Source organism: Falco naumanni, chromosome 7 (assembly GCF_017639655.2).
Source record: "Falco naumanni isolate bFalNau1 chromosome 7, bFalNau1.pat, whole genome shotgun sequence".
Classification (NCBI taxonomy): Eukaryota; Metazoa; Chordata; class Aves; order Falconiformes; family Falconidae; genus Falco; species Falco naumanni.
This window is the reverse complement of record NC_054060.1, coordinates 14,691,276-14,714,375: the sequence shown is the minus strand read 5'-3', so window position 1 is coordinate 14,714,375 and position 23,100 is coordinate 14,691,276. Positions and strand designations below refer to the sequence as shown.

The 23,100-nt window shown below is 41.7% G+C and overlaps 3 protein-coding genes across 5 annotated transcripts in view; all 3 read left to right on the top strand.

Moving 5' to 3' along the window:
• Positions 1–655: 655 nt before the first annotated feature.
• Positions 656–8,625, top strand: SPATA5L1 (spermatogenesis associated 5 like 1). Its single transcript, XM_040600967.1, has 8 exons — positions 656–1,865; positions 2,900–3,085; positions 4,379–4,537; positions 5,071–5,280; positions 5,698–5,925; positions 6,790–6,924; positions 7,594–7,719; positions 8,416–8,625. Exons 1-8 carry the CDS (start codon positions 789–791, stop codon positions 8,581–8,583), a joined length of 2,289 nt encoding a protein of 762 aa, XP_040456901.1. The 5' UTR covers positions 656–788; the 3' UTR covers positions 8,584–8,625.
• Positions 8,626–10,633: 2,008 nt separating this feature from the next.
• C7H15orf48 (chromosome 7 C15orf48 homolog) lies at positions 10,634–15,466 on the top strand. Of its 3 annotated transcripts, XR_005828907.1 has the most exons (6): positions 10,634–10,840; positions 11,092–11,180; positions 11,976–12,036; positions 12,671–12,762; positions 14,614–14,704; positions 15,300–15,466. XR_005828907.1 is itself a non-coding variant. In XM_040600977.1 (5 exons), the coding sequence occupies exons 1-4, from the start codon at positions 10,799–10,801 to the stop codon at positions 12,737–12,739; spliced, it is 261 nt and encodes an 86-aa protein (XP_040456911.1). In that variant the 5' UTR covers positions 10,634–10,798; the 3' UTR covers positions 12,740–12,762; positions 14,614–15,466. The 3 variants fall into 3 exon arrangements, 2 of the variants coding, with proteins under 2 accessions (XP_040456911.1, XP_040456910.1); XM_040600977.1 differs by having other exon boundaries at positions 14,614–15,466; XM_040600976.1 differs by lacking the exons at positions 14,614–14,704; positions 15,300–15,466 and having other exon boundaries at positions 10,636–10,840; positions 12,671–14,510.
• BLOC1S6 (biogenesis of lysosomal organelles complex 1 subunit 6) overlaps positions 14,635–23,100 on the top strand; it is a 39,682-nt gene continuing 31,216 nt past the window's right edge. The window contains exon 1 of the mRNA XM_040600974.1: positions 14,635–14,704. Coding sequence (XP_040456908.1) covers positions 14,659–14,704 — 46 coding nt within the window. The 5' untranslated portion in view covers positions 14,635–14,658. The remainder of the gene's footprint in view (positions 14,705–23,100) is intronic.

Genomic DNA, 23,100 nt, shown 5'->3' with positions numbered 1-23,100 from the left:
AAAATTGTTATACAATTGATATTTCTTAAACGCTGATGGAGCATTTGTCAGAGCAACATCCTACTACAGTTTTAACAATTGTTGAATAGCTGTCTGTGTCCTAATGACTTTTAACAGCTGGTCCTCATGTCAGTTGGGTGGTTCCCTACTCGTTTTTCTTAACTGGCACCTACAGTTGACTCAATCCCAACTGCCAGTGAAAAAGGTGCTGAGTCCAGGGAAGCACTGACAGGAGACACGAGAAAGGGGAAGCCCAACTTTTGGGAACATGCTTAAGAAGCGCAAACTCGACAAGCGGGTGGCGCTGAGAGAAGAGGCGAAGTGAGGGAGGCGGCGAGCCCCGCCAAGCCCAGCTCTCTGGAGAACAACCCGAGCGGTAACGAAGAAAGGGGTGAATCCATTCCGTCTGTTGAAGAGGACAGAAGAAGTCGAGAGAGCGAGCTTACAGCTGGGTAGCGGCGAGCTCGCCGCACGGACCGCCGCCTGACAGCCGCTCGGACGGGGACGGCCTCACCAGCGCTGAGGCGGGAGCGTGAGGGAAGGCCCCGCCCCGCCCCGCCGAGCGCGCGTGCTCCACTGTGGCGCACGCGCGGGGGGCGCCAGGGCCGCCTGTCAGCGCGGCGCAGCGCGGGAGCGGCCCGGCCCGGCCCGGCGAGGGGGCCGGGGCTGGCGGAGCGGGGGGGGGCGCGGCGCGGTGAGTAAGGGGCTGCCCGGGGCCGCGCACAGCGGAGCGGAGCGGGGTGGAGCCGCCGCACTCTCCGGCGGAGGGAGCGCCGCGCAGGTCCGCGATGGAGGCGGCAGTCTTAAAGCTGCTGCCGCTGGACCCGGGCGATGAAGGCACCCAGAGGTGCAGGATGGGCCCTGCCGCCCTCTCCTCCCTGGGCGCCGGGCTGGGCGCCCCGCTGCGGGTGGCGCTGCCCACCGGCTGCTGCCTGTGCACGGCCTGGCCCAGGCACGATTTGGCGGACGGGTACCTGCAGGTGGACCTGGCCTGCAGCACGGCGGGGGTGGCCGCCGGGGACCTCAGGGGCCTGAGGCTGAGCCTGGGCCAGCTGAGGCCGCTGGCCTGTCGCCGGCTGGAAAAGGCGGCTGTGAAAGTGGTCCTCAGGAGCTCTGCGCTGAAGAAGTCGATTCCCAGAGCAGTGTTGCAGGAGACGATCAGAGAACTGCTAAGAAATGTTTATGTTTCACCTCTTTATGTTGTTACTGTTGCCCCAAATCTCGAAAATCCCGTGGTGTATATTGAAATCCTGTCTGCAGAGCCTTTGATGGATGAAGCTGGCCTGGTAACCTCCCAAACAAGCATAAAAATCAAGGAGGTGGTCACTCTTGAGTGGTACAGACATTTATCAGAAGACACTGCCAAAGTTTCCATTGCAGGGCTGGATGACGTGGGGAAGTCTTTGAAAGAAATGATAGAGCTGCCTTTCCGCTTTCCAAAGACTTTTAAGAAGCTAGGGCTTTCTGTCCCCAACGGAGTGCTGCTAATAGGGCCCCCAGGCGTAGGGAAAACCCTCATGGTAAAGGCAGTGGCGAAAGAACTGGGAGTGTATCTGGTTTGCATCAATGGCCCGGCCCTCTATGGCTCCAGGCCAGGAGAAGGTGAAGAGAATTTGCGAAGAGTCTTTGAAAAGGGCAGAGAGATGTCACACGAAGGCCCAACTGTTCTCTTCATCGACGAAGTTGACTCCATCTGCCCGAGGCGAGGAAGCTCGAGCAATGCTCCCGAGGATCGCGTGGTCGCTCAGTTGCTGACGCTGCTGGATGGTGTAGGCAGTGAGGGTAAGATGGTCGTCATCGCAGCAACGAACAGGCCTGATGCCTTAGACCCGGCGCTGAGAAGACCCGGCAGATTTGACAGAGAGGTGAGAAACCTGGTTGCTGATGTGCTCTCTTTTTTCTTTCGTTGTTGAGGTGGAGCAGGGGGCAGTTAATAAAGTAATTTGGTTTTTTTTTTTTGTGTCTACTAGTCATGTTTCATAGTGGGGCTCTACAGGCTTGACACATGTCTTGTTTCTTTAGTTTGCTGCAGCTTGGGTAAGGTAGAGAACATGTTTTCCTGTGGAAAACAAGAGCTTCAAATACTTGAAAATGGATAAGAGTCTTTGTGCTTCTTTATCATAAAGATATGGACCTGTTCTTGAGGGGGTTTTTTTGCTTACAGATATTTAGTATTACAGACTTAAAATCATTTAATATATCTTATTGATAATCTTTCCGTAAAAGTTTATTGTGACAGAGAAAATAGTAACCTGTTGTCTCAAAACTTCAGATTTCAGTAACAGAGGCTAGGTCTACTCTGGAAAACTTCTGTTAGCCAAATGGTCAGAAGAAGGAGGAACACATCTAGTTATGCAATGCAAAAATGCTTTTACTTGTATTGTTTATTTTACTGGCTAAATGCACTCGAGAGTCATCCATTTTAGTCTTTAATTCCTTTAATGCTTTCACAATTACAATTTGCTTTATTTTCTACGATTTATAGATTGTTGAGATACATTTCCTGGCAGTATTTTACCAGGTTTTTAATAATGTATGAATGTTTATCTGATTAATTTTTTCTATTGGATGAATCTAATTCAGTCCTTGAGATGCAAGTGTTATGTTAAGTTTGCCTTAAAACAGGACTTGCTGGACACTAGCCGACAGTGTGTTATGAACAACTGTTTATACAAACACTGCTCACTTGGACAGTTAAGTGTAAATGAAGGGTATTTAAAATATTTGTCATTTGTGTATTGCTGGTAATACTTTCTTGTAAAAGTCTTTAGGTGCAGTGTAAGTATGTATGAATCTTCAGTAAGCAGTATAAAGCAGAGACAAAGTTGCTTGCATAGGCTTATAAGAGGAATATAGCAAAATATCTGCTTTAAATTTTTGTTTATTATATTTGGTGTAGGTTGTTATTGGGACCCCAACACTTACGCAAAGAAGATCCATCCTGCAGTTGCTTACATCTAGTATGCCGGTGTCTACAGACGTTGATTTGGTTAAACTGGCAGAAATGACAACTGGGTATGTTGGAGCTGACCTGACAGCACTCTGCAGAGAAGCTGCTATGCAGGCTGTGTTCCACAGCTCTTCGGTATGGCTGCAAATTAGTCAAGATAAATGTCATTAATATATGTACTACCCTTTCTCCATTAACACATGGCTTTACTTGAAGAGCTCAACATACTGAAGAAGTCACAATAAAATACTGAAAAACACCAGGTGTGTTACAATTGTAAATATGCCATTTTGTTAGGCCTTTCAGTTCTCACCTGCAAAGACTGTTTTCTCCTTTCTGGGTGAAAAACTTTGCTGCGAGTTTTTATCCTTGTCCTTATCTTTTTAGGATTGTGCAAAGCAGAGATTCTCATCTTTTTTGGCAAACTAAACTCTAATGTCCACAAAAGCTTTTGTCTGAAGTATCAACAATTTAAAATTTTACTTTTTTAATAATAACTTCAAATTAAAGTTTAGGTTGACAGGTAAATAGATAACTGCTAGTGATAATAACTATTATCATTTGGGTTGTATGGCTGGATATAACCTTGTTTTAGACACAAGGTATACAACTGCCCAGTGTGCAGAAGTTAAACTTCTTGGCAATTCTCTAATTCCATGGCTAGAATAGCTATTTCTTAATATTCTGACTTAATATTCTGACTTTTACAAGAATTGTGAGATATGTTTGCTGTGGTTTTTCATCTGGAACAGCCGAGCAGAAATTTGAAGCCGTATTTGCAAAATTTCCAGAGTCAGAGCATCTCCAAGAATAGTAGAACCCTCTGTATTCACTCAGAGATAGAAAAAGAGAGCGTGATGTTTCTAGAACTTCCATCTCCTCCAGATACCTTACAAATACTGAATATGATAAACAAAATAATTTAAGCCTGGTATCCCGGAAAGAAATAGATGGACAAATGAAAATAATAAGTAGACAGCCTATTTCCCTTGAGAATGGGAAGTGCCTTTGTAAAATACACCTTAGTTCTGTTACGGCATCTGTAGTTTAATTGTATTTTCTAGCCTATTTGAGAAAGCCTTACTTTCTCCAGTATGTAGTGAAAATGGATGTTAGAATATTTTTATTTGTATTCAAGAGATTTTAGGATTCGGTGTGTGTGGTAACCCTGAAACTAGCAACCATTTCATTTAGCAGATCACTGTCTAATGGAACCATAATTTAGGGAAAAAAACGGCAGTTTTCTCTAAAATATTAATCTCTGTTTGTGTTACATCTTTGTATCGACAGTGCTTAAGCTTGTTAGGGCAGGAATTTGCTTCTTTATTAGTTGCATTTCACCTTTTGTGAAGTATTTTGCACACTAATGCAGCGTTCTAAGTTAGTACATAAAAATATTGTTAATAAGCTTTATCTGGGTTTCTTCAGGATTTGACCGAAACTGTGGTTAATATGGTGAATTTCCAAGAAGCTTTTAAAAAAATTCAACCGTCCTCTTTTCGAAGTGCAGTTGGACTAACAGAGTGTAAACCTGTCATGTGGGAGCAGATTGGCGGTCTCGAAGATGTGAAATTAAAGTTAAAACAGGTAACATATAAAACAAATTTAGATAAACAGCTGGTTTCAAATAACCATGTCCTCAGAGGTATTCTGTATGTTACAATATGGAAATGAATTTTCTTGCAAATTACCTGATTATAAATTGCATCTTAAACATCTTTCCTTATAGTGTAATAACTTATTACAATGTGTATGAGTGAGAATTCTTCCAGTCACAAGATATCACTACCAAATGTAATATCATGGGAAATAAGCATGCTTTTTAGTAGTTGAAAAACACTTCTTACAGCCAGATAATTTGTCCATTCTTGAATTTGCAGCTGGAGGTGGCTCATGCGTGTCATCTTTCAAGTACTGCCTTTTTTTCCATTTGAGATGGAGAGGAAACTTTAGGAAGGGGGGAGCATTATATGAAGAAAGACCAAATTAATATTCTCTGATTTGAAATGAGTGTTTATACCAAGGAGAGGAAATAATGTGCTCAGCAATTTTATTGACTGCCTATGAACTCTAGTTTTATTACTAACGAAGAATTTCATCCCTTTTTTATGTATTGACAGAGTATTGAGTGGCCTATGAAATTTCCTCAGGCGTTTGCTAGGATGGGCCTGTCTCATCCAAAGGGTATTCTTCTCTATGGGCCATCAGGGTGTGCCAAAACCACGCTGGTGAAGGCTGTGGCCACAAGCTGTCACTGTTCCTTTCTCTCTGTAAGTGGTGCTGACCTTTTCTCACCTTATGTTGGAGATTCAGAGAAGATACTGGCTCAGGTACAGTTCTTAATTTGTGTAAGGTCTATAGTGTATTTTTGCTTGATATTTGTAAAATGTTAGCTAGGCCTACATTTTCTTTTTGAAAAAATGATAGTTAAAGCTGTCATCTGATTATTAAATAGAAATGGTTTACAGGTTTGCATTTATATAAACTGAGAATCTAGCCCTAAAATTATTCCAATTTTAAACTTTGAAAGTAGTTCTACCCTTTTGTTTTCAGTTAAGAATTTAAATAAGAAGTAGAATTAGCCTATAGTAAACATAAGCCAGAACAGGTCTTTTGAATCTGTATTAATGTATCTTTAAAGTTAAGTGAGTAAAATACAGAGTATATGTAAATAGGTATCTTCACCTTACTTGATAGAATATATGTATTAACATTTTTACATTATTAATATTTCTTTTATAAAAAAGGTTTTTCGCCAAGCAAGAGCAAATACTCCAGCAATAGTATTCCTAGATGAGATTGATTCTATTGTGGGATCTCGGTCACACTGCAGAACTGGCCATGGTGTCTCAGAGCGGGTTCTTTCTGTTCTTCTCAATGAGTTGGATGGTATTGGACTGAAAGTCACAGAAAGAAGAGGAAGCAAACTACAGCTTGAGGGTCAATGTCAAGAACAAAGCGATGAGGAAAGAAAGGTATTTATGTCCCCTCTTCCATATAGGAAGAACGATAAATTCTATCCAGTTGTTCCAGAAATTTTAGTTGTTGCATTCACACTTTTTATACTTATCTCAAGCTTAAAAATATGCAAGATCTTCTACTCTGTCATGATTTCTGTTTTCTAGAAAATACTGTATATAGGCTGCTAATGTTCTTATATACACTGTTCCTCAATGAGACTTATTTTGAATGCAATACCCACGCAGGCTAATGAGCATTACTAGTTGGTGTTCATCTTCTGTCACAAGAATCTTCTTGCTTGACATAAAGGTAATTTTTTAGATGAATTGTGCTAATTTTTACTATTATACAGGTTCATTCCTGAACTTACTTTTTAAAGTGCTTTATTTGCAGTGCTTTCTCGTACGTACTTTATACAAAAACACTACAGTTATGATCAGTTACTTTTTTTAAACAAAAAAGTTGCAGCTGGGCTTTTCAGTGAATTGTTCATGACATTTAATATCTAGCTTTTCTATATTTAAATTTCTGTCTTTGTGACATGATAATCTTTGGGGGAAAATAGAAAGGCAATGGTTTCAGCATTGTAGGATACTGAATTTTTGCATATAAAAGGTCTTACAGTCTGGCCAAAGAAAAGTCTGTGTTTATCATCAAGGCAGATACTAACTCTACTTCTTCCTTGTCCTCTAATCTGGCCTGCACCAAGATTTTTTTACCTCAATAAAAAATATTAATATTGAAAGGAAAATAACGGCATGAAAAGATACATCACCTTTTTGCTCTTCCCCTTTTCTCATGAGTAGTTAGATGTTATCGAAAGATAATTAATATCTTAACCATGTTGCACTAATTTGTTTATATCATTTCTTACTCAGCTAGAGTTTCAGGAAACTTTGAACAAAGATTTCATGGTAGTTGCTGCAACAAATAGACCAGATATGTTGGATGATGCCTTACTGCGTCCTGGAAGGCTAGACAAAGTGATCTATATTCCACCTCCAGATCTGAAGGTGATGTATTACAAAATCATATGTGACTTTAAATGGAGAGATATTAATTGCCAGCATACTTTAAGAGCAAAGGTGGCATATTCCTAATAAAGTATTTAACAGTTGATGGATGATTCACTGAAGATCAGTCACTAAACTTAAGGTACAAAGGAGAAGTTTAAAAGGGAATAATTACATCTGTAATTTAAACACCAGTAACATTTTAAGTGGTGTATGTAGTTACACTGTTGCAAATAGAAAATAGCCAAAATCCTGAATAATTCTGGACAACATCAAGCTGCAGTTTAGGAAGTATTGTAACAAGGTGTCTATTCTTGCTTCAAATCATTCTTGTGCCCTGTTCCCAAGAGTAGTGTAGCCACTTGCTCTGAGCTTCCCAAAAAAAAGGAGTTGACCCAAAGCAGGCCAAATATGAACTCTTCAGTCTAAAATACTATGTTTTCATGAAGTAATGAGTAACTGCAAATAACAGACTTGAATAGAACCATATAAGTATCATCTCCATTAATAGCATTGTATTCACTCTTTCACCAAAAACATGTCAGTTTGGTTTTGGTACTTTTGGGGATTTTCCTTAGTTCTAATTTCAAATGTGGTACTGCTTTGGAGAGGAATTAATTATTGGTTTGTTTGGCTTCTTTTTCTTGTATAATATGCACCAACTCACAGGGAAGGCTTTCCATTTTGAAAATCTGCACAGAAAAAATGCCATTAGATAATGATGTGTCATTACAAGATGTGGCAGCCATGACAGACCTCTTCTCTGGAGCAGATATTGAAAATTTGTGCAAGGAGGTAAGAAATATTCACAGTTAATCTGTGAAATAAACTGTAAATGAAACCCTTCAATGAAAAAAAGAGAGCTAACTCATAGATGTTACCAAGCCACCTGTAATATGGTTTCTTTCACAGTTTCTAATGAAAAATAAAGATAATTGAGTAAAACAGAAGAACTGAACAAGGGTGAACTCTTTAAATAAAGAGGCCAGATAAGAATAAATACTTTCTGTGATCATTGACTTGAACTTAAGGAACTGTACTACCCTTTGTTTCATGTGGCCCTTTCTAACTCAGGCTCACATCCAGATAAATGGTATTCTGTGCTTTGCAAGCAACTGCAGCATCTTTAGCTGAAATTGGCATGTGCTCTCAAGGCTAGAGAGAAAAAAACTGAGAGGAGAAATCTTAAGTATTTGAGGTAAATTATGTAAAAGAGAGAAGACTAGGAAGAAAATCCAGATATATGTGATCAAGGATATATTGTTTAACCCAGACAAAAAAGCAAATGAAAAAGTTACACTCATCTTACTCAATTATCTATTGTTAAATAACTGTAAATTATACAATGCTGTATTCATGTGCTTTACCTAAAATTGTTTCATGTAAAGTATTTTAGAATACTTATAATAACTTCTTTGCAACTTAAAACACGATAAGCACTTCAAGTTGGTTTTGTTCTGGTTTTGGTGTGTTGTTTTTTTTCTTTTAAAGGCTGCTTTATTGGCATTGCAAGAGAATGGACTTGAAGCAACTGCTGTAAAACATGAGCATTTCGTAAAATCACGGAAGACTGTAAAACCATCCTTAAACATAAAAGACTTGGAATTTTATGAAAAATTTTATAATCAAGAATTAGCCTCTGGAATCAAAAAGGAGTGATGTAGCATAGGTATTTTTAAATACATTACAAAGATTTTGCAACAGTTTACATGTTTCCTGCTTTTTCATACTGTACTTACTGTAGTTTTCAGTGTATATGAAATACAGTAAAACTTCACTTGTGAAAAATCTGTGATTTCAATAATGGAGAATAAATTCAAATCTTGTTTGTTTTGGCTAGGTTTGCATCTGATGAAACAAGTAACTGAGATACTTGGATAAAGCACTGTGGAACAGCTTAGCTTTACTGTAGATTCCCTACTTTTCGGTACAAACACTGGCATGATAAGAATATTTAATTTAAAATGTATTGTGAAATCTCCAAAAGACAGTGAATATTTTAAAAAAAGAGAAGCTTTTAGAATGTTAAATAGAAGGAGGTAAGTCTCATGGTATATAAAACGTAAGGTTTTATATGTGCATGTTTACAGGCTTACTTTCTTAGAAGCAGCTTCTAAAATACAGAGGCAGTGAAAAGGTGGTCAGTGCTTAATACCTTGTAAGTTTGGGAGTCTGATTTTTTTGGGAGTAATTTTAGATGTTAATGCTTACTGTACAAGCATTTGGACTAAATAAGAAAATACTAAGTAAGTCTAATTTCTTCCTTAGAGAAGGGAGTTTGCTTTATAACAGTTTCTGCAGAATTCTTTTCCCCACCGTTCTTTGTCAATATATTTCTGAAGGTCATCTTCTAGAATACACAGATACATCAAAGGAAATTGTTACTACATGTATGTAAGTGTGCATTTTAACTTACCAAGGTAGGAAGTTTTTAGTTATTCTTTTTCCCCATGAAGATGCTTGTGAATTGAGTAACTCTACTGTCAAAGATAGTTTCTAATTTCAGCTGAGGTTCTTCAGTTATAAACCCATTAACGACTATTTCTTTCTCATAACAGGGATGCTAGGGCCTGTGCTGCAGTGTGGTTTACAGGGAGATGGATCACGAAAGGAAGTTCCAAGGCAGTTAGCAACTGCGCAGGGTAAAGGGGAGTAGTAGAAGCCCTTGTAACTTAGGACACACATAAATGACTGTCCTACAGCTTGGTGGCTTTGATCACCTTTTCCTAAGGAAGGACTGTCCTGCTGCTTTATTGCTGGCAACGAGTAGGCCAGTGCCAGTGAATTTGCCCAAAGGTTTCTCAGCAGAGAAAAGCTGGAGATAAACTACGAAAAACCTCACGGTAACTTCCTGTTTTGCTTTCCAGTGTTTGAGAGTGTTGCTTGAAAATTACCAGACCTGAAAGCTGTGGGGACAGCAAAATACTGCCAGCTCGTTGTTTCAGAGATAATGCTGCTCACCTTCTGTACTCACCCCCTAGGACCACCCGAGCTAACGGTGCACTGGTGTGTGTGTCTGTCCCTTGCTACAGGGAGGCAGCCGAGTCAGGGGAACCTTCTCCTTCCTCTCCCTGCTGCCGTGGGGGGCCAGAGGGAAAGGGAGAAACAGACCTACAGGCAGGGATTGCAAAGGCAGAGGTAACTGTTAGAGGAACAGCAAAGAGGAGAATGGGGCAGAAACCAGCTGTGATGCTCCAGGGTCCCCCATTGCGTAGTTGAGCATCGTTGTTGATGGCCAACATGCAGCCTGCTGGCACCACGTACCTCCAGCCTGCCCCAGGTAGGAGTTTTTCTGACGGGGCTATCGGGAAGCGATAGGAGCTGTGTAACACCGTAGGGCGGAGGGAACCCGAGTGCCATCGGGCGACCTGTTTGGGCCACTAGATGCCCCTTGCTGAGCTCTGAAAGAGGTGGGCCAGGGCTCGCCTGTGCCGCGGTATACCTGGAGAAGGGGACAAGCAAGGGGACGAAGGAGGAGCTGAGGAGCGAGGTCCACGGCCCGCAGTAACGGGGAGCGGAGGAGCTGCGGGCAGCGCGCACCAGCCGCCGAGCCCGGCCGCCCGCCGGGCGCTCCCCGGCGCTTGCCCGGCGCTGGCCGCAAGGGGGCGCTGCTGGCCCGCGGGCGGCTCCCCGAGGCGGCCGCTGAGGGGCGCCCTGCCGGGCGGGCGCGGGCCGGGGGCAGGGGCGGGCGCGCCGCCTACGCCAGCAGGGGAGCAGGCAGCGCCTACGGCCGCCGCGGGGTGCATATAAGGCGGGGAGGGCAGTGGCCGGTGGCCGTCCGCAGCGCTGCCCGTCCTGCCCCGCCAGGTAACGCCGCCCGCCCGGTCCCGGTCCTGGGCTGAACCGTTTGTTCCAGGTCCGCAGCCTCAGCAGGATGAACTCGAGCTTCTTCCAGATCCTGAAAGCCAAGAAAGAAGTGAGTTGGCCAGAGGCGCTGGTGCTGGGGTCACCCCCTTGGGCGAGGGGGTCGCCACTTCCTAGCGGGCGCTTTGGGGAGGGAGTGGTGGCAGTGGGAAGGGGACATCCGCGCAGGGACCCGCGGTGGCGTGAGCCGCGGCAGAGGTGATGCCGCCGCAGGTGCCCGCTTCTCGGTGCCCTGTCACCCCCGCGGCCCCGGGGGGGCTCTGCAGCCGGGTACCAGCTCAGCTCCTGTTCTGTGTCTTCCAGCTCATCCCCCTGGTTGGAGTGGTGTCCTTCGCGGCAGTCGGGGCGCTCTCTTTCTCTGTCTACTCGCTATTCAGCAAATCCGATGTGATGTAAGCAAAAGACACGCTGCTCGGCGTTTACCCAAAGCTTTTTTTGCTCATGGAGGTATTTGACCATTGTGTTTGCACCCCAGAAAAAAACAACCACCTCCATGTGGATGTTCCGGAGTACTACTAATGCCTAAGATACCTGCAGTTTGTAAATACTGGAGAAATTAATTGGTTTGGAGCATAGTCCAAATTATTTCCAAACTTTTGACTTGCTAACTGTATTTTTTCTTTGCTTTAGATATAATAGATTTTTACATGTTTTTAGGAAGAATTTCGAATATTCAGATAGGTAAATGACATGCAGATGTGTTGCAGACAGGCTATTGCCTTGTATATAAAGAACAGCATTTGAAAATATGAACTTAGAATAGCTTGGTATTTTAATGGCTTGGCTAATAATTGGAGCTAAGTCCTACACTGTTTAAGCTTTGGGGATTATTTTTTTTTTATTTAAAGTTATTGGAATAGGTATTTTAGCTGTCAGGGTAAGAATCCCCTTACTTTTTCTGTGGCTTTATTCAGTTCTGATGTTACAGCTTACTTCCCGTACGGTAACACGTTATGTATACTTGAACAATGCTGGCTTGTTTGGTGCTTTGGAAGCCTCAAATAAAGCAAGGCATCATTGATTCCTGCGCAGAATTTTAAAATGAAATGCCCAAATCTGTCAACCTGTATTTGAGGGAACTGCTTACATGAATAGTTTTGCCAACAATAGACTGCTCATATAAGAAAAACATGTGCAAGGTCGCACCCCAAAACACAATGCCTGCTTTGCTTTGTCTTCTCTTAAAGCATTAACAAGAGTGGCAATCCAGAACCATGGGAAACTGTCAATCCTACCAAGCCTCAGAAGGTAATTTGCACAAATAATATAGTCGGTATAAATAGCATATATCTCCAACACAATTAATAACTTTATTTAAAGGCGTAACAGCTACCAAAATATTAATGAGGAAACAAATGTAAAGCTGCCGTATTTAAAAGTAGAACTAACTGCTTAATTCGTGACATATGTATCTTCCCTGTGTTACGTAATGATGGGGATTCAGCTGTTACATTCTAGGTCTGAACCTGAATTTATGGTGTATTTCTGGTTGATATGCTGCCCCCAACATCCGTTTACTCAATTCCATTGGTAACAGTGGAAATGCTGTTTACCCTTGCCTTGTTCCTGAATGATAAAATGGACTAAGAATGGTTTTGAGTACTGCAGCCTGAAAAAAAATAATCCTAGTTTACTAAAGCATCTAGGATAAGGAAAAATAAAATTATTTGGCATTATTATTTATTTAATATCCAAGTGATTTTGTTCAACAAATGATTAAATATGTTATCAGTTGTTATTTTTGCTTACTTCTGAAATGAAGATTTAAAGCTACTAGAAATCCTTCTTCAACCATAAGTTGATATGTGATGGGATGGGGAGAGTGGATCAAATGCTCAGGTTTTGCTAATTTCTTTTGTATTTTCTGTTTAATTTCTTCCAGCTATTAACAATCCATCAGAAATGGGAACCGATAGAAGAGCTGGAACATGTCAGAAAGCTTATGAAGTGACAAGTTTCTGTTGCCTCAAAAAGGTACCCTACGAATCTAGTGGAATCACTTCTGCACAAACTTGACTACTGAAATCAGTGTGCGGAAATGCTTCTGCTACATTTTTAGGGTCTCCCTACATTTTTTGGACTCTGGATGAGGAGTTTCATGTTGCTCTAGAAGTTGGCATACAACATCCGCATAGTCCAAAACTTTGTCTCAAGTAATCATTTTTCAGTAGGCATTTGATGTCAAATGTTGAATATTCAGATGGTAATTATAGATGGAAAAAGCCCTCACATTTTCACACTTTTTGTCACGTTTTGTTTTCTCAAAAAACATTAATTTTGTAACTTTATATATTTTTAATAAAATATATTTAAAATTTTCACAACACTCCATGTAAATTCCATAAATGGAGATTACCTAAATGCCCTTCTAAATTGGGATTGCTGGTCTGCTTCTGCTCTGTATTGTATTTCAATGCTGTATGCAGACCAAAAAGTCATCATAGTCAGAGGATGTCTGTATGACAACATACGTGAGCATAAAAGTATACTTCCATTAGTTTTCTATGTTGGATGTGATGACAGTTTAAGTAAAAATTAATTTTCTACTTAAAGCTTACACATGCACTTGCTGGAACGCTCTAAGGAGTCCAGTGGGTTACTTAAGGGTGTATTTGAGACTGCAGGATTAGAACATAAGAATGAAGCATGGCTAAAAGGGAATTGGAAATGAGATAATTTCTGTTGTATTTAAATATTTTTCGTATTTTAAACTTAGAATGTCATAGGAAACTTGCATTACCCAAAACTAATTACATAATGTTAATTTCTTCTTTTCATCCAAGGTAGCCCATGTGCAAGCTCAAATGTATGGCACAATATTTTTAAACATTTCTAGATACGTGCTATTAAGGACATCTGCCTTAACAAAGAGAAAGTAACGTTAAAATTAGGAAAGATTCTATGAAGAGACAGTTCCTCTTTAAGCATCTGTCTGTTATGGGTTGGCCGGGGAAGGAGTGTGATGGGCAGACCCCCAGTAAATTAATGAGACAATATATGCATCCAGTCGTAGAACAGTTCTTCTGTGGATATTTTCTGTATGTGTTCCCTTCCAAGCAGTTTTACAGTATGTTACACAGTTTCTTTTACAGGGGATGTTCAGAATATATATTACTTTCTGTGAGAAAGAAAGCAAAAGTGAAACAACTGCTACTTGGAAAAAAGTCCCCATAGTGAGTAATAGGGAAGTGCTTTAGGTCACTCTGCTGCAAGAAAGACAAAACTGAAGTTAGTAAAGCTGTCTTCTGAAGTTTAAGGTAGTTTGGCTTCATAACTTTAGGTTTTCTTCAGACTTATTTCTGCTGAGAAAAAGTAAAGGCTGAAGTGTTATTTTATCACATACTTGTGTGCAGGTGCATGATAAAAATATCTGTTTATCAAGTAAGCATGACTCAGCAGCATTTATGTTTTAGATCAAGAGAAACTACAGGGCTTCAGAATATTTTCTTAGCTTTCATTTTAAGGAATGACATTACAAGATGATTGGACAGCATATAACCACAAAAATCTAGTCCTCTGAGGAATACAAGTTTAAAAATCTAGTCCTCTGAGGAATACAAGTTTGAAGTATTTTAATAGAGAATATTTCAAAATATTTTCTGTAATTTCCGTAAAAAAGTATATATTCTGTATGTCTGTATTTTTACGGGACTGTATCAAGTAGAACAAAGTGCTGTGCTCTGAGTTGATGCATGAATTAAATGAGTTTGTTCTTCACTAAATCGCTTATATGGTCTGTAAATACTATGACTTAAGTATCTGTCAGTGTTGGGGAAATAAGTGTAAGTCATTTTTATGTGGTTTTTGTACTTAACTACTTTTCAGTGGTGTCTTCCAGTAGTGCATTAAGCAGTGTGACTGCCATCAGTCATGGGTTGTTGCTTCTTTCATCTTGTCCTGAAGCATAATAGCAAAGGTAATAGAATGTTTTGCTTTGTTAGCTGCTCTTTCTTCTTTTTTTCTTTTTATTTTTAATAGAGATCTGTGGGGAGAGTTTTCACATAATGTGAGAAATCAAAATTTTTTTCTGCACTTCAGAAAGATGGAGATTATTGTGAAAGTTCTTGGGACAAGTTTGTGTGTTCTCAGGCTGTCCCTAAAAAATAGTCTCCTGCATAGATAAGGAGTTTTTTTTCTTGTAAGTAGAGCACACCAAGAGCAATTACTGTATCTCCCCACCTCCAACTACTTGACATAAATCTATAAAGTAATACACAAATTTAACTCCTTGTACTACAAACATCAGAGTTAAGACATTAAAAATGTAATGGGCTGAATTTTATGAGCTAACTTTTATGAGAACGGTAAGATTTCCATGTCCTGTCTTGTGCAAACCTGTGACTTTTTATTCCATGAATCATTTAGCGGCCATTGAAATAATTTAACAACTTTCTTCCTTCTCTCCATTCTGTTGTCTCCATTTTGTCGCCTACTGCATTCTGTTCTTGGGGGTTTTGTTGTTTTGTTGGGGGTTTTTTTAAACAATCGCTATCATTGCTCACCCTGTGTAGTACTTTTCCATGGAACTGTATCATTTCCAACAATTTCCTATTAATTACAGGGTTTAATTAAAATGCTTACTGGTTTGTTAGATTTTCAAATACAGATTAGAAACCATTGGAAATGTTTTTTAATGGTTCTAATCACAATTAGAAATAAATCATCATCATGCTTTTCTAACTGCAGGTGGCTGTTAAGTAATTTGTAAATAGCTTTCTGGCAGAACAGTAGAAGATTACTTCTTTAATTACTAATTTTTGTTATTACAATAGCATTTAAAGGCCTGAACTGTAGATGTGGTGTCGTCACGGTTTATCCAAGAGCTCTGCTGATTTTTTTCATTTGGTTTTCTTTGCATGATAGCCCTGGTGTCAGCATTTCTCTGTCTGATGTCCCCTACCTCTGCATTTATCTGCCACAAGATGCTATAGTATAGTTACTAAGTGTTAGTCTAGTTACTTCACCGGCACCTGTGGTTTCTGTAGAAAATAGTAACTTGCAGGGATGCTTGATGCAGTCAGTAAAGGAAATTGTTCATCGTGCAGTTGTCATCTGTCTCGGTGCAGAGGGTTGTTGTCCCTAGGACTAGCTGTGGAAAACAAACACAAGTAATGGGAACGATTCACTGGATCTGGCTGATACTTGGTGCTGGATGCTTCCCAAAAAAGCTTTCAGATTAAACAAACACGACCATGCTGTTCAGCACGGTTCTGATTCACTGGCCAAAGTCTTTGAGGTGCAGCACATCGCAGCCGTACGGGGAGCGCACAAGATAAGGAGATCACCTAAAGGTGTAACTGAAATGGAAATACAAAAAGTGTTGGCAAGGAAGTAGGTGCGGGGCACTGCAGCTGGGCTGAGTAACTATTGACCTGCAGGCGCTGATGTGAACAGAGAGCGGGCACGTTGTTTGCTGAAAGCTATCTCCCATCATAAAACTTAATTGCAGCCCTCAGAGGAGGTCCAAAGAGTGCATGGCCACCTGGTGCAGAGCCCTTCCCGGGCACCCGCCCTGGGCAAGGATCGCTGCCGCAGGGGCACGCTCCGGGGGGCTCTGCCAGCCCTGCTGTGCTGTGTCTTGGCCTGATGGCCAAAGGCTTTTGATTTAATCAGCTTTTAGACAACCTTGTTCATAGAATGGTTTGGGTTGGAAGGGACCTTAAATACCATCTAGTTCCACCCCCCCGCCACGGGCAGGGACCCCTCCCACCAGCCCAGGTTGCTCCCAGCCCCATCCAGCCTGGCCTTGGGCACTGCCAGGGATGGGGCATCCACAGCTGCTCTGGGCAGCCTGGGCCAGCGCCTCGCCACCCTCACGGTGAGGCATTTCTCCCCCAGATCTGACCGAAACCTGCCCTCCTTCAGCTTCTTACATTCACCCTCGGGGCAGAGCTGCCCGCGGGGCCGCAGCGCCCTCCCGCAGGGGGACACGCTGTGCCCCCCAGGGCCCCTCGCACGACCAGAGGGCCCGGGGCCTGTCACAGCCAGGCCAGCGAAGGGCTGTGCCGGCCCGGAGACCTTGCCCGCCCGGGGCCGGGGGCTTCCCCGGCGCCTCCATCTTCCCCCGGGGCACCGCTGCGCGGAGACGGAGGCCTCTCGCCCCGGGAGCCGGGCAGGGCGAGCCCCGCTGGCCACCGCAGGCTTCGTGGGACGGCCCGGTGACCCGGTGGGTGCCGCGGGCGGCGGGGCCGGCTCTGGCCGGGCGGCAGGGACAGGCAGAACGACCCCCCGCCCTGGCCCTGTGTCGTGCCCGGGCGCCCGGTGCGTGCTTGGGGGAGCAGAGCCCGTGAGGCCGCATACTGCCGCGGTGCTCAGCGCCGTGCGAGGCGCGGGGCTTGTCTCTGCCACAAACAACAGAGCTGTGAGAAACCGTAAGTGGGGCGGCAGGGGGTGGCAGGGCTTTAACTGGCGCGGGGCTGTGTTGGTGACAGTCCTGGGAATCGTTTGTCCCGACTTCAGGATACAGGCCGTGTGCTGGCTGATGCTGCCAGTCTAGAAAAGTAATTAAAAAAAAAAAAAACAACCCAAAACAAAACAAAACAAAACGTTAGCAGTGGGAGCGTGCACAAAAAAAGTTTGGCATGGTTTGATGTGGGTTTAGTTTTTCTCTTCATTTAAGCTTTCCAAGGTTCAGCCCAGCGTGTGAGGCAGGTGCTGGGGCCGCGGCCCTCCCGCTGCGGTGGTGCTGGGCACCCCCTGCTCAGAGCAGGGCCCTGCCCCTCGGCCTGCCTGCGCGCCCTGGGGTGCTGGTGGCCTCCCGGCTGGTGTCCCAGCTGCGGCGGGCAGGTTTGTGGTGCCCGGTGAAGCGGCAGGGCACAGCGGCGGTGACAGCAAGGGCCAGAGTCCGGCCCCTGTGGTGCTGGGCCTCCCGCCACAGTTCAGCCTTGAGGCTGGGCTTGGAGGTGTGCGCCCGTCCTGGGTGACCGTACCGTTGCTGCTGCGCTTGGCCAAGATTTGACCACGTGTAATTTTCCCTAAAAAGTGTTCGGTAGAAATAATTCAGGCTTCACGGTGCAACATATTTTAAGAAAAAGCTAATCGTCTTTGTGACCTTGTTTCTATAAGGTTTAAAACATGCTTGCGCTTGTCTGTTAAAATTCAGGTAAATGTGCTTCCAGTTTTACCAGCTGTCAAGCAGTAGAAAAATCAGTCTCTCCAACATGAAACACTGGATCCGGGCTACTCTAGGCTGGTATTACTCGCTGCCTGCCTTCCACACCCTCCTCCCTATTTTCTACTGCGACTCCTTCTGTCATTCCCTTGCTGACACATCTTTCCTTCTTGCCAAATCTCTGCCTTTCTGTCTCACCCACCAAAACAAACACATCATAAAAACTTAACATTTTCTTGGCCTACTTTATTTCTACCGTTACTACTCTTTATTAGTACATCTGCAGTGTGTTCTAGGAAGTTACACATGTAAAATGAGTACATCAGACTATAATTAGGCTGGTGGTTTAAACTCGGAAATTAAGCAAAAAAGGCCCTGCTTGTAATGTTCCTTCTCCCTCTCCCCTGCTCTGTTCTGCTTTATTTATGCTGATGATATTGTAATAAAAGCACCATAGGGATATTTGAAACAAAAACAGTAAGAGGAGCATTACTAATGACAGTAAGGATGCGTGGTCTGTAAACTCTTCAAGCAGAAGTCTGTAGATTTTCAGCAATGCATAAATAGTAGCAAATACTTAAGAATTGTCTTTCCATTTTGAAAAAAATGAAATAGAAATGCAGGTCATATATATAAGCATGCATGCATTGTCTTTTAATATACGTGCATAAAAACGTTTGTAGTTTTTCTTCACATTTGTTAACTTATTAATGTTGTGTTGGTAGGTAGGGTCCCCTCCACTGAGAGCTGTCCCTTAGTCATGCTACTGCAGAAAAATAAAGGCCATGTCTGCTCATAATATTATGGGAGACTTACTGTTCCTTACCCATTTCTATCAAAGTACCTCTTGCTTTGAGTAAGCACAGTTCTGTTACTGAATTCTGATTCATCTGGCTGTTTCCGTACAAGAAAATGGCAGAATAACTTGTTCATGTTCTAGAAATCCAAACTTGAAGTGGTGTGGCAGTTTCTAATCCTAAACACTATGAACCACCAGGATTTCGGTAGCCTTGCAGACCGTGATAGTGGCAGCCCAGGCAACAGCTGTAAAGCAGCCTTTTAATTTGTGTACTTTCTTTTTCATTTTGAGTAAATTGGAAAACATAAATTCTTTACGTTCAAACTCACCTAGCCCTCACTCAGCCAGACTTCTGACTTCACTGACCCCAAGTCAGTACTGAAGCTGAAGCAGGGAACAGGAGATCGTAGCTCTTAAACTTATGACTTTATCACAGCAATTGATTTTTAAGGTAGAATTCCCTGCTGAAGTGAGCAGGAATTCTGCTCAGACACTGTTACAGATGGTGGCAAACTGAGGATCTACAGACTCAGGAGGAAAAGTTAATAAGCTACAGCACCAAAAATAAACCTTGGGGACCAGAGCTCTGCAGCAATCCAGCCGGCATTGCCTGGAGGAACATGATTGAGACAAGGCAGAGCTGCCAGCCATCCTACTTTATGGTTACAGCTGTTCCTAGAGTCTTTGGTTTTCAAGCAACTTTCTATCATTTTACTCTTTTGTATGGTATTTAGTATGAGACAAATCCATTCTGGTAGATCAGAGGTGGACTGGTAGTGACTGTGGGCTTGGGTGCTTCGTTGGCCTTTTGCACAGAACAGTATTTCATCTTTGGAAAGAACTGATGGCATGTTGTGAGGTGCAAGCAAGGAACACCCACCTTATCTCCCGCTGAGTTGTTACACGGATTGCTAACAGCACAGCGTTTGTGAAAAGCTGGGTTCTTTGTCTTCCTGTTTCAGTATTGTAGAATATGTGGATTTTTAATTGCAAAATTCATGTAGGGTCAACATGATGTATTAACACACGCAGTTTATTTCAACACTATTACATTGTGTTAAGAGTATAGAGGGCAAATGGGAGTAGCTGTGGATGCAAACAGATTAGCTGAGAGGTCAGAAAGCCACACAAGTTTGAAAAACTTCTGAAGTGGGAATATATGTGTTTAAGCTTTCAACTTTAGCAAAATTTTCTCACTCTTGATTTCCTGTTTTGTGTCATTTCTTTAATTGAAGTAAATGTGTTTGCAGTAGGCAGGTAACTAATAAACACCACTTTTTATGAGACTTGATGATGTTGCTGCATGAACAAGGAAGTAAATACAGAAAATACAGATTAGTTGTAATCCCTGGTAGTAACAGGAAAATCTTATCAGTTTGCCAAAGAAAAGCAAAGTCATTTACTTGTAATAAATCACTGATTCACTACATCAAAACAAAGGGAAAGCTGTTTTTCTATTAAAGCTGTTAAGAAAGTTTAATTGAATGATGCATCTCTCTCCTGGTGTATGACTTGTACTGTAATTTAGTAAAGCCTGAATATTTTTTTTAATTACTATCGTTAGAAGTATTAAATTATATGTTAGCATTATGCTGCCTTTACTGTGTTAATTTTTCCTCTTGTGAAGTGCTTTGAATGAAACATGCTATGGTCAGGAAACAGAATTTGGCTTAAAGGCTGCAGTATCCACCTTACTCCCAAAAGCACCAAAACACGGCAGACTCCTAGTCACAATGACTTGCAGTTCTGTTCATTACCTCATTGCCAAACTCATAGCCACAATTTTAATGTTACAAGACTATGTGGTACAAAGTAAATGTAAAGGAAAAAAAAAATAAAATTGAAGTTTGAAGTTATGGGAATGTTTTCATACTGATTTCAGGGAGGCATGGAATTAATATAACAAAACTTGTAGTGGTTGTGTATGTGTACAGTACATGTTTTTTGAAAATTTTCTCACCTCTTAAGAGAAATATACACATCTAAGAATCAGGCATGTCTTTGCTAAAGTTCCTGTATGTGTATTAGTTCAAAGAGGAAGCTTTTGTAGTATGCAAAACAGGTTGATGCATGGAAATTTCTTTTTGTGGTATGTGTTCAGTGTATCACTTCTTGGTAGATGTAAAGGACAAAGATACAGACCCTCTGCGGGCACGTGCTTTAAATAAACAAAATTGCCACTGAAGTCATAGATGAATTCACTCAATAAAGAACCAAAGTGTCTGACCTTCTGTATTTTTAGAAATCCTCACAGTTGTTTGTTTGGCTGTGCCACAGATGTGTCATGCATTCCTCAATAAGAAATACTAAAGCACAAAGCTATTACTGTAGCTGGAGGTGAACATTTGTTGAAGTAATGTGTAATCAGAGTTACAAAAATCAGAAGCTAAGAGAACATTTTTGCCTATTGGACTTTTCTTCACTAAACAGATGAAAGACAATGTAACAACCCAGCAAAGAAGGGAGATGGAGGCAACACTCCAATAATTTTCTTTTTTCCTTTAGCATCAGTAATGAATGCGTGCGCTGTGGGCTAGAAAGGTAAAACGTACCTTAAGAGAAAGACTGTAAAACCAGTTATCAGACATCCTAGTTGAACTGCACAACAGATGAACTAATGCTGCAATCCATATTGACTTCGTTTGTGACCACCACAATTTGGTCCAGAAATATTACTGTGCTCCATAGTTAGCAGCATGGTAATGCAATGGATTCTAATATTTTGCAGTTGCTATCTGCAGTACCCACATGATCTAGCTTTATCTGTTTTTCTTCCCTCCTGCCTCTTTTGTACACAAACACACCTGGTATCATCAACAAAGTATGAACTCTTAAAAAAAAAAAAAAAAAAAAAAGGCAAAGGAAAAACCAAAACAAAACCTGCAGTATTAATACCCTGACTTAGCCATAGCAGTTGGTGGGCCTGTTAGTAGGATTTAATTTTGTTACTGCTTCTGCTCTGTGAGCTGCTTCTCTTCAGCTCTGACAGCTAAAATTAAGGACTACCTCAATCCTTCCTCCAGACCAACCTCAAATATAGTTAGTCTGAGTGTGGAAGAATAATATTCTGCTTTTATTGCTGCTTTACAAAGACAGTTAATAGATCTAACATAATGTGCTATCTTGCATAGTTATCTACAAGTGAGCGTATCAGAAACATACCTTCATTTACAGCTTACTGCACATGGCCCTTTAACTTCTGATATGCAGGGAGTTGCTCACTTCAAAATTTTCTGTGATACGCCTTGACCTTTGCTCTGTGGCAAGTCCAAGCAGCTAGGCTGCCTGAAAAACCATCATAATTTGTTCAATCTAGGTTATATTTAAAGCAATTATCTAAGCAGAAAGAAACCAGTGTGTGTCACTGGTTGGGCAATGTTCGTTTCCAGTTCAAGGTGTGTGTCCTTTGCAGAAGCTTAGAAAATACAGAATTGCTTAAGAGCTTGAAGAAATGAAAGAAGGCTTTACTGGAAGGAAGTTGTGGTTCCGAGTTCTTCAGCTTCTTGTCATCTGTATTTTTCTCTCTGTGAAGCCTGTTTAACTAGATCAAAATACATTATACTAGCAGTTGCAGCAGGGTAAATACAATGATATTCTACATTTATAATTGTATTATCTGCCGATTTTGAAACAAAATTTCTTCCCTCAGCATATGTTTTTGATTGAAAGTGCCATCAGATCTTTATAAAAAAGCAGACAGTCAGGGATGTTTCTGATGGAAGCATATGTCATCCTGGAAACATTAATGCAGCACCCCAAAGAAGCAATACTTACTTTCGTAGAAATAAAGGGCCTGCATGACAACTTACATTGTTTAGATTAATGGGTAGTATTTGTTCTAATTACATTTCAGATACCTGTCACCACACCTGATTTCCACTCACATAATGTTTTATTATATACTTGGAACTGGAGGGAGGCATTTGAGTGTGTATTCCGTGATATGTACCTGTACCTGCCTTTAAAACGCATCTTAAGTCCTTCCCGGTAGTTGATTAGCAAACCTGTGCTAATTTGTGCATTTCTTTATTGCATCCATGATAAAGTTTAATCCCCTGTGTTATCCTTAGAAAAAATTAAGACGTGTCTTTTTTTAACTTACTAATAAGATATTTTAAAAATTTGCGAGAAAAATCTTATTTCTTTGACTTACCGAAGTCCCGACGGTTGTACTCAGCACGCAGCTCCTTTTATTAAAGCTGGGAGTAGTGCGCCATCTGCTGGTACTCTCGGGAAAGACCTTGAAGGTTGACCGGTCAGAGGAGAGTTTGTGCCATTTTTTTGTCAGACTTATTCTTAAGGTAGGCTTGGAAAAAGCAGCACGTGAAACCTATAAAAAATGAAGAGCAATTGTATGCTAGGTTCAAATATGTATCATCATCTTAACTATGAAAATGGGGGT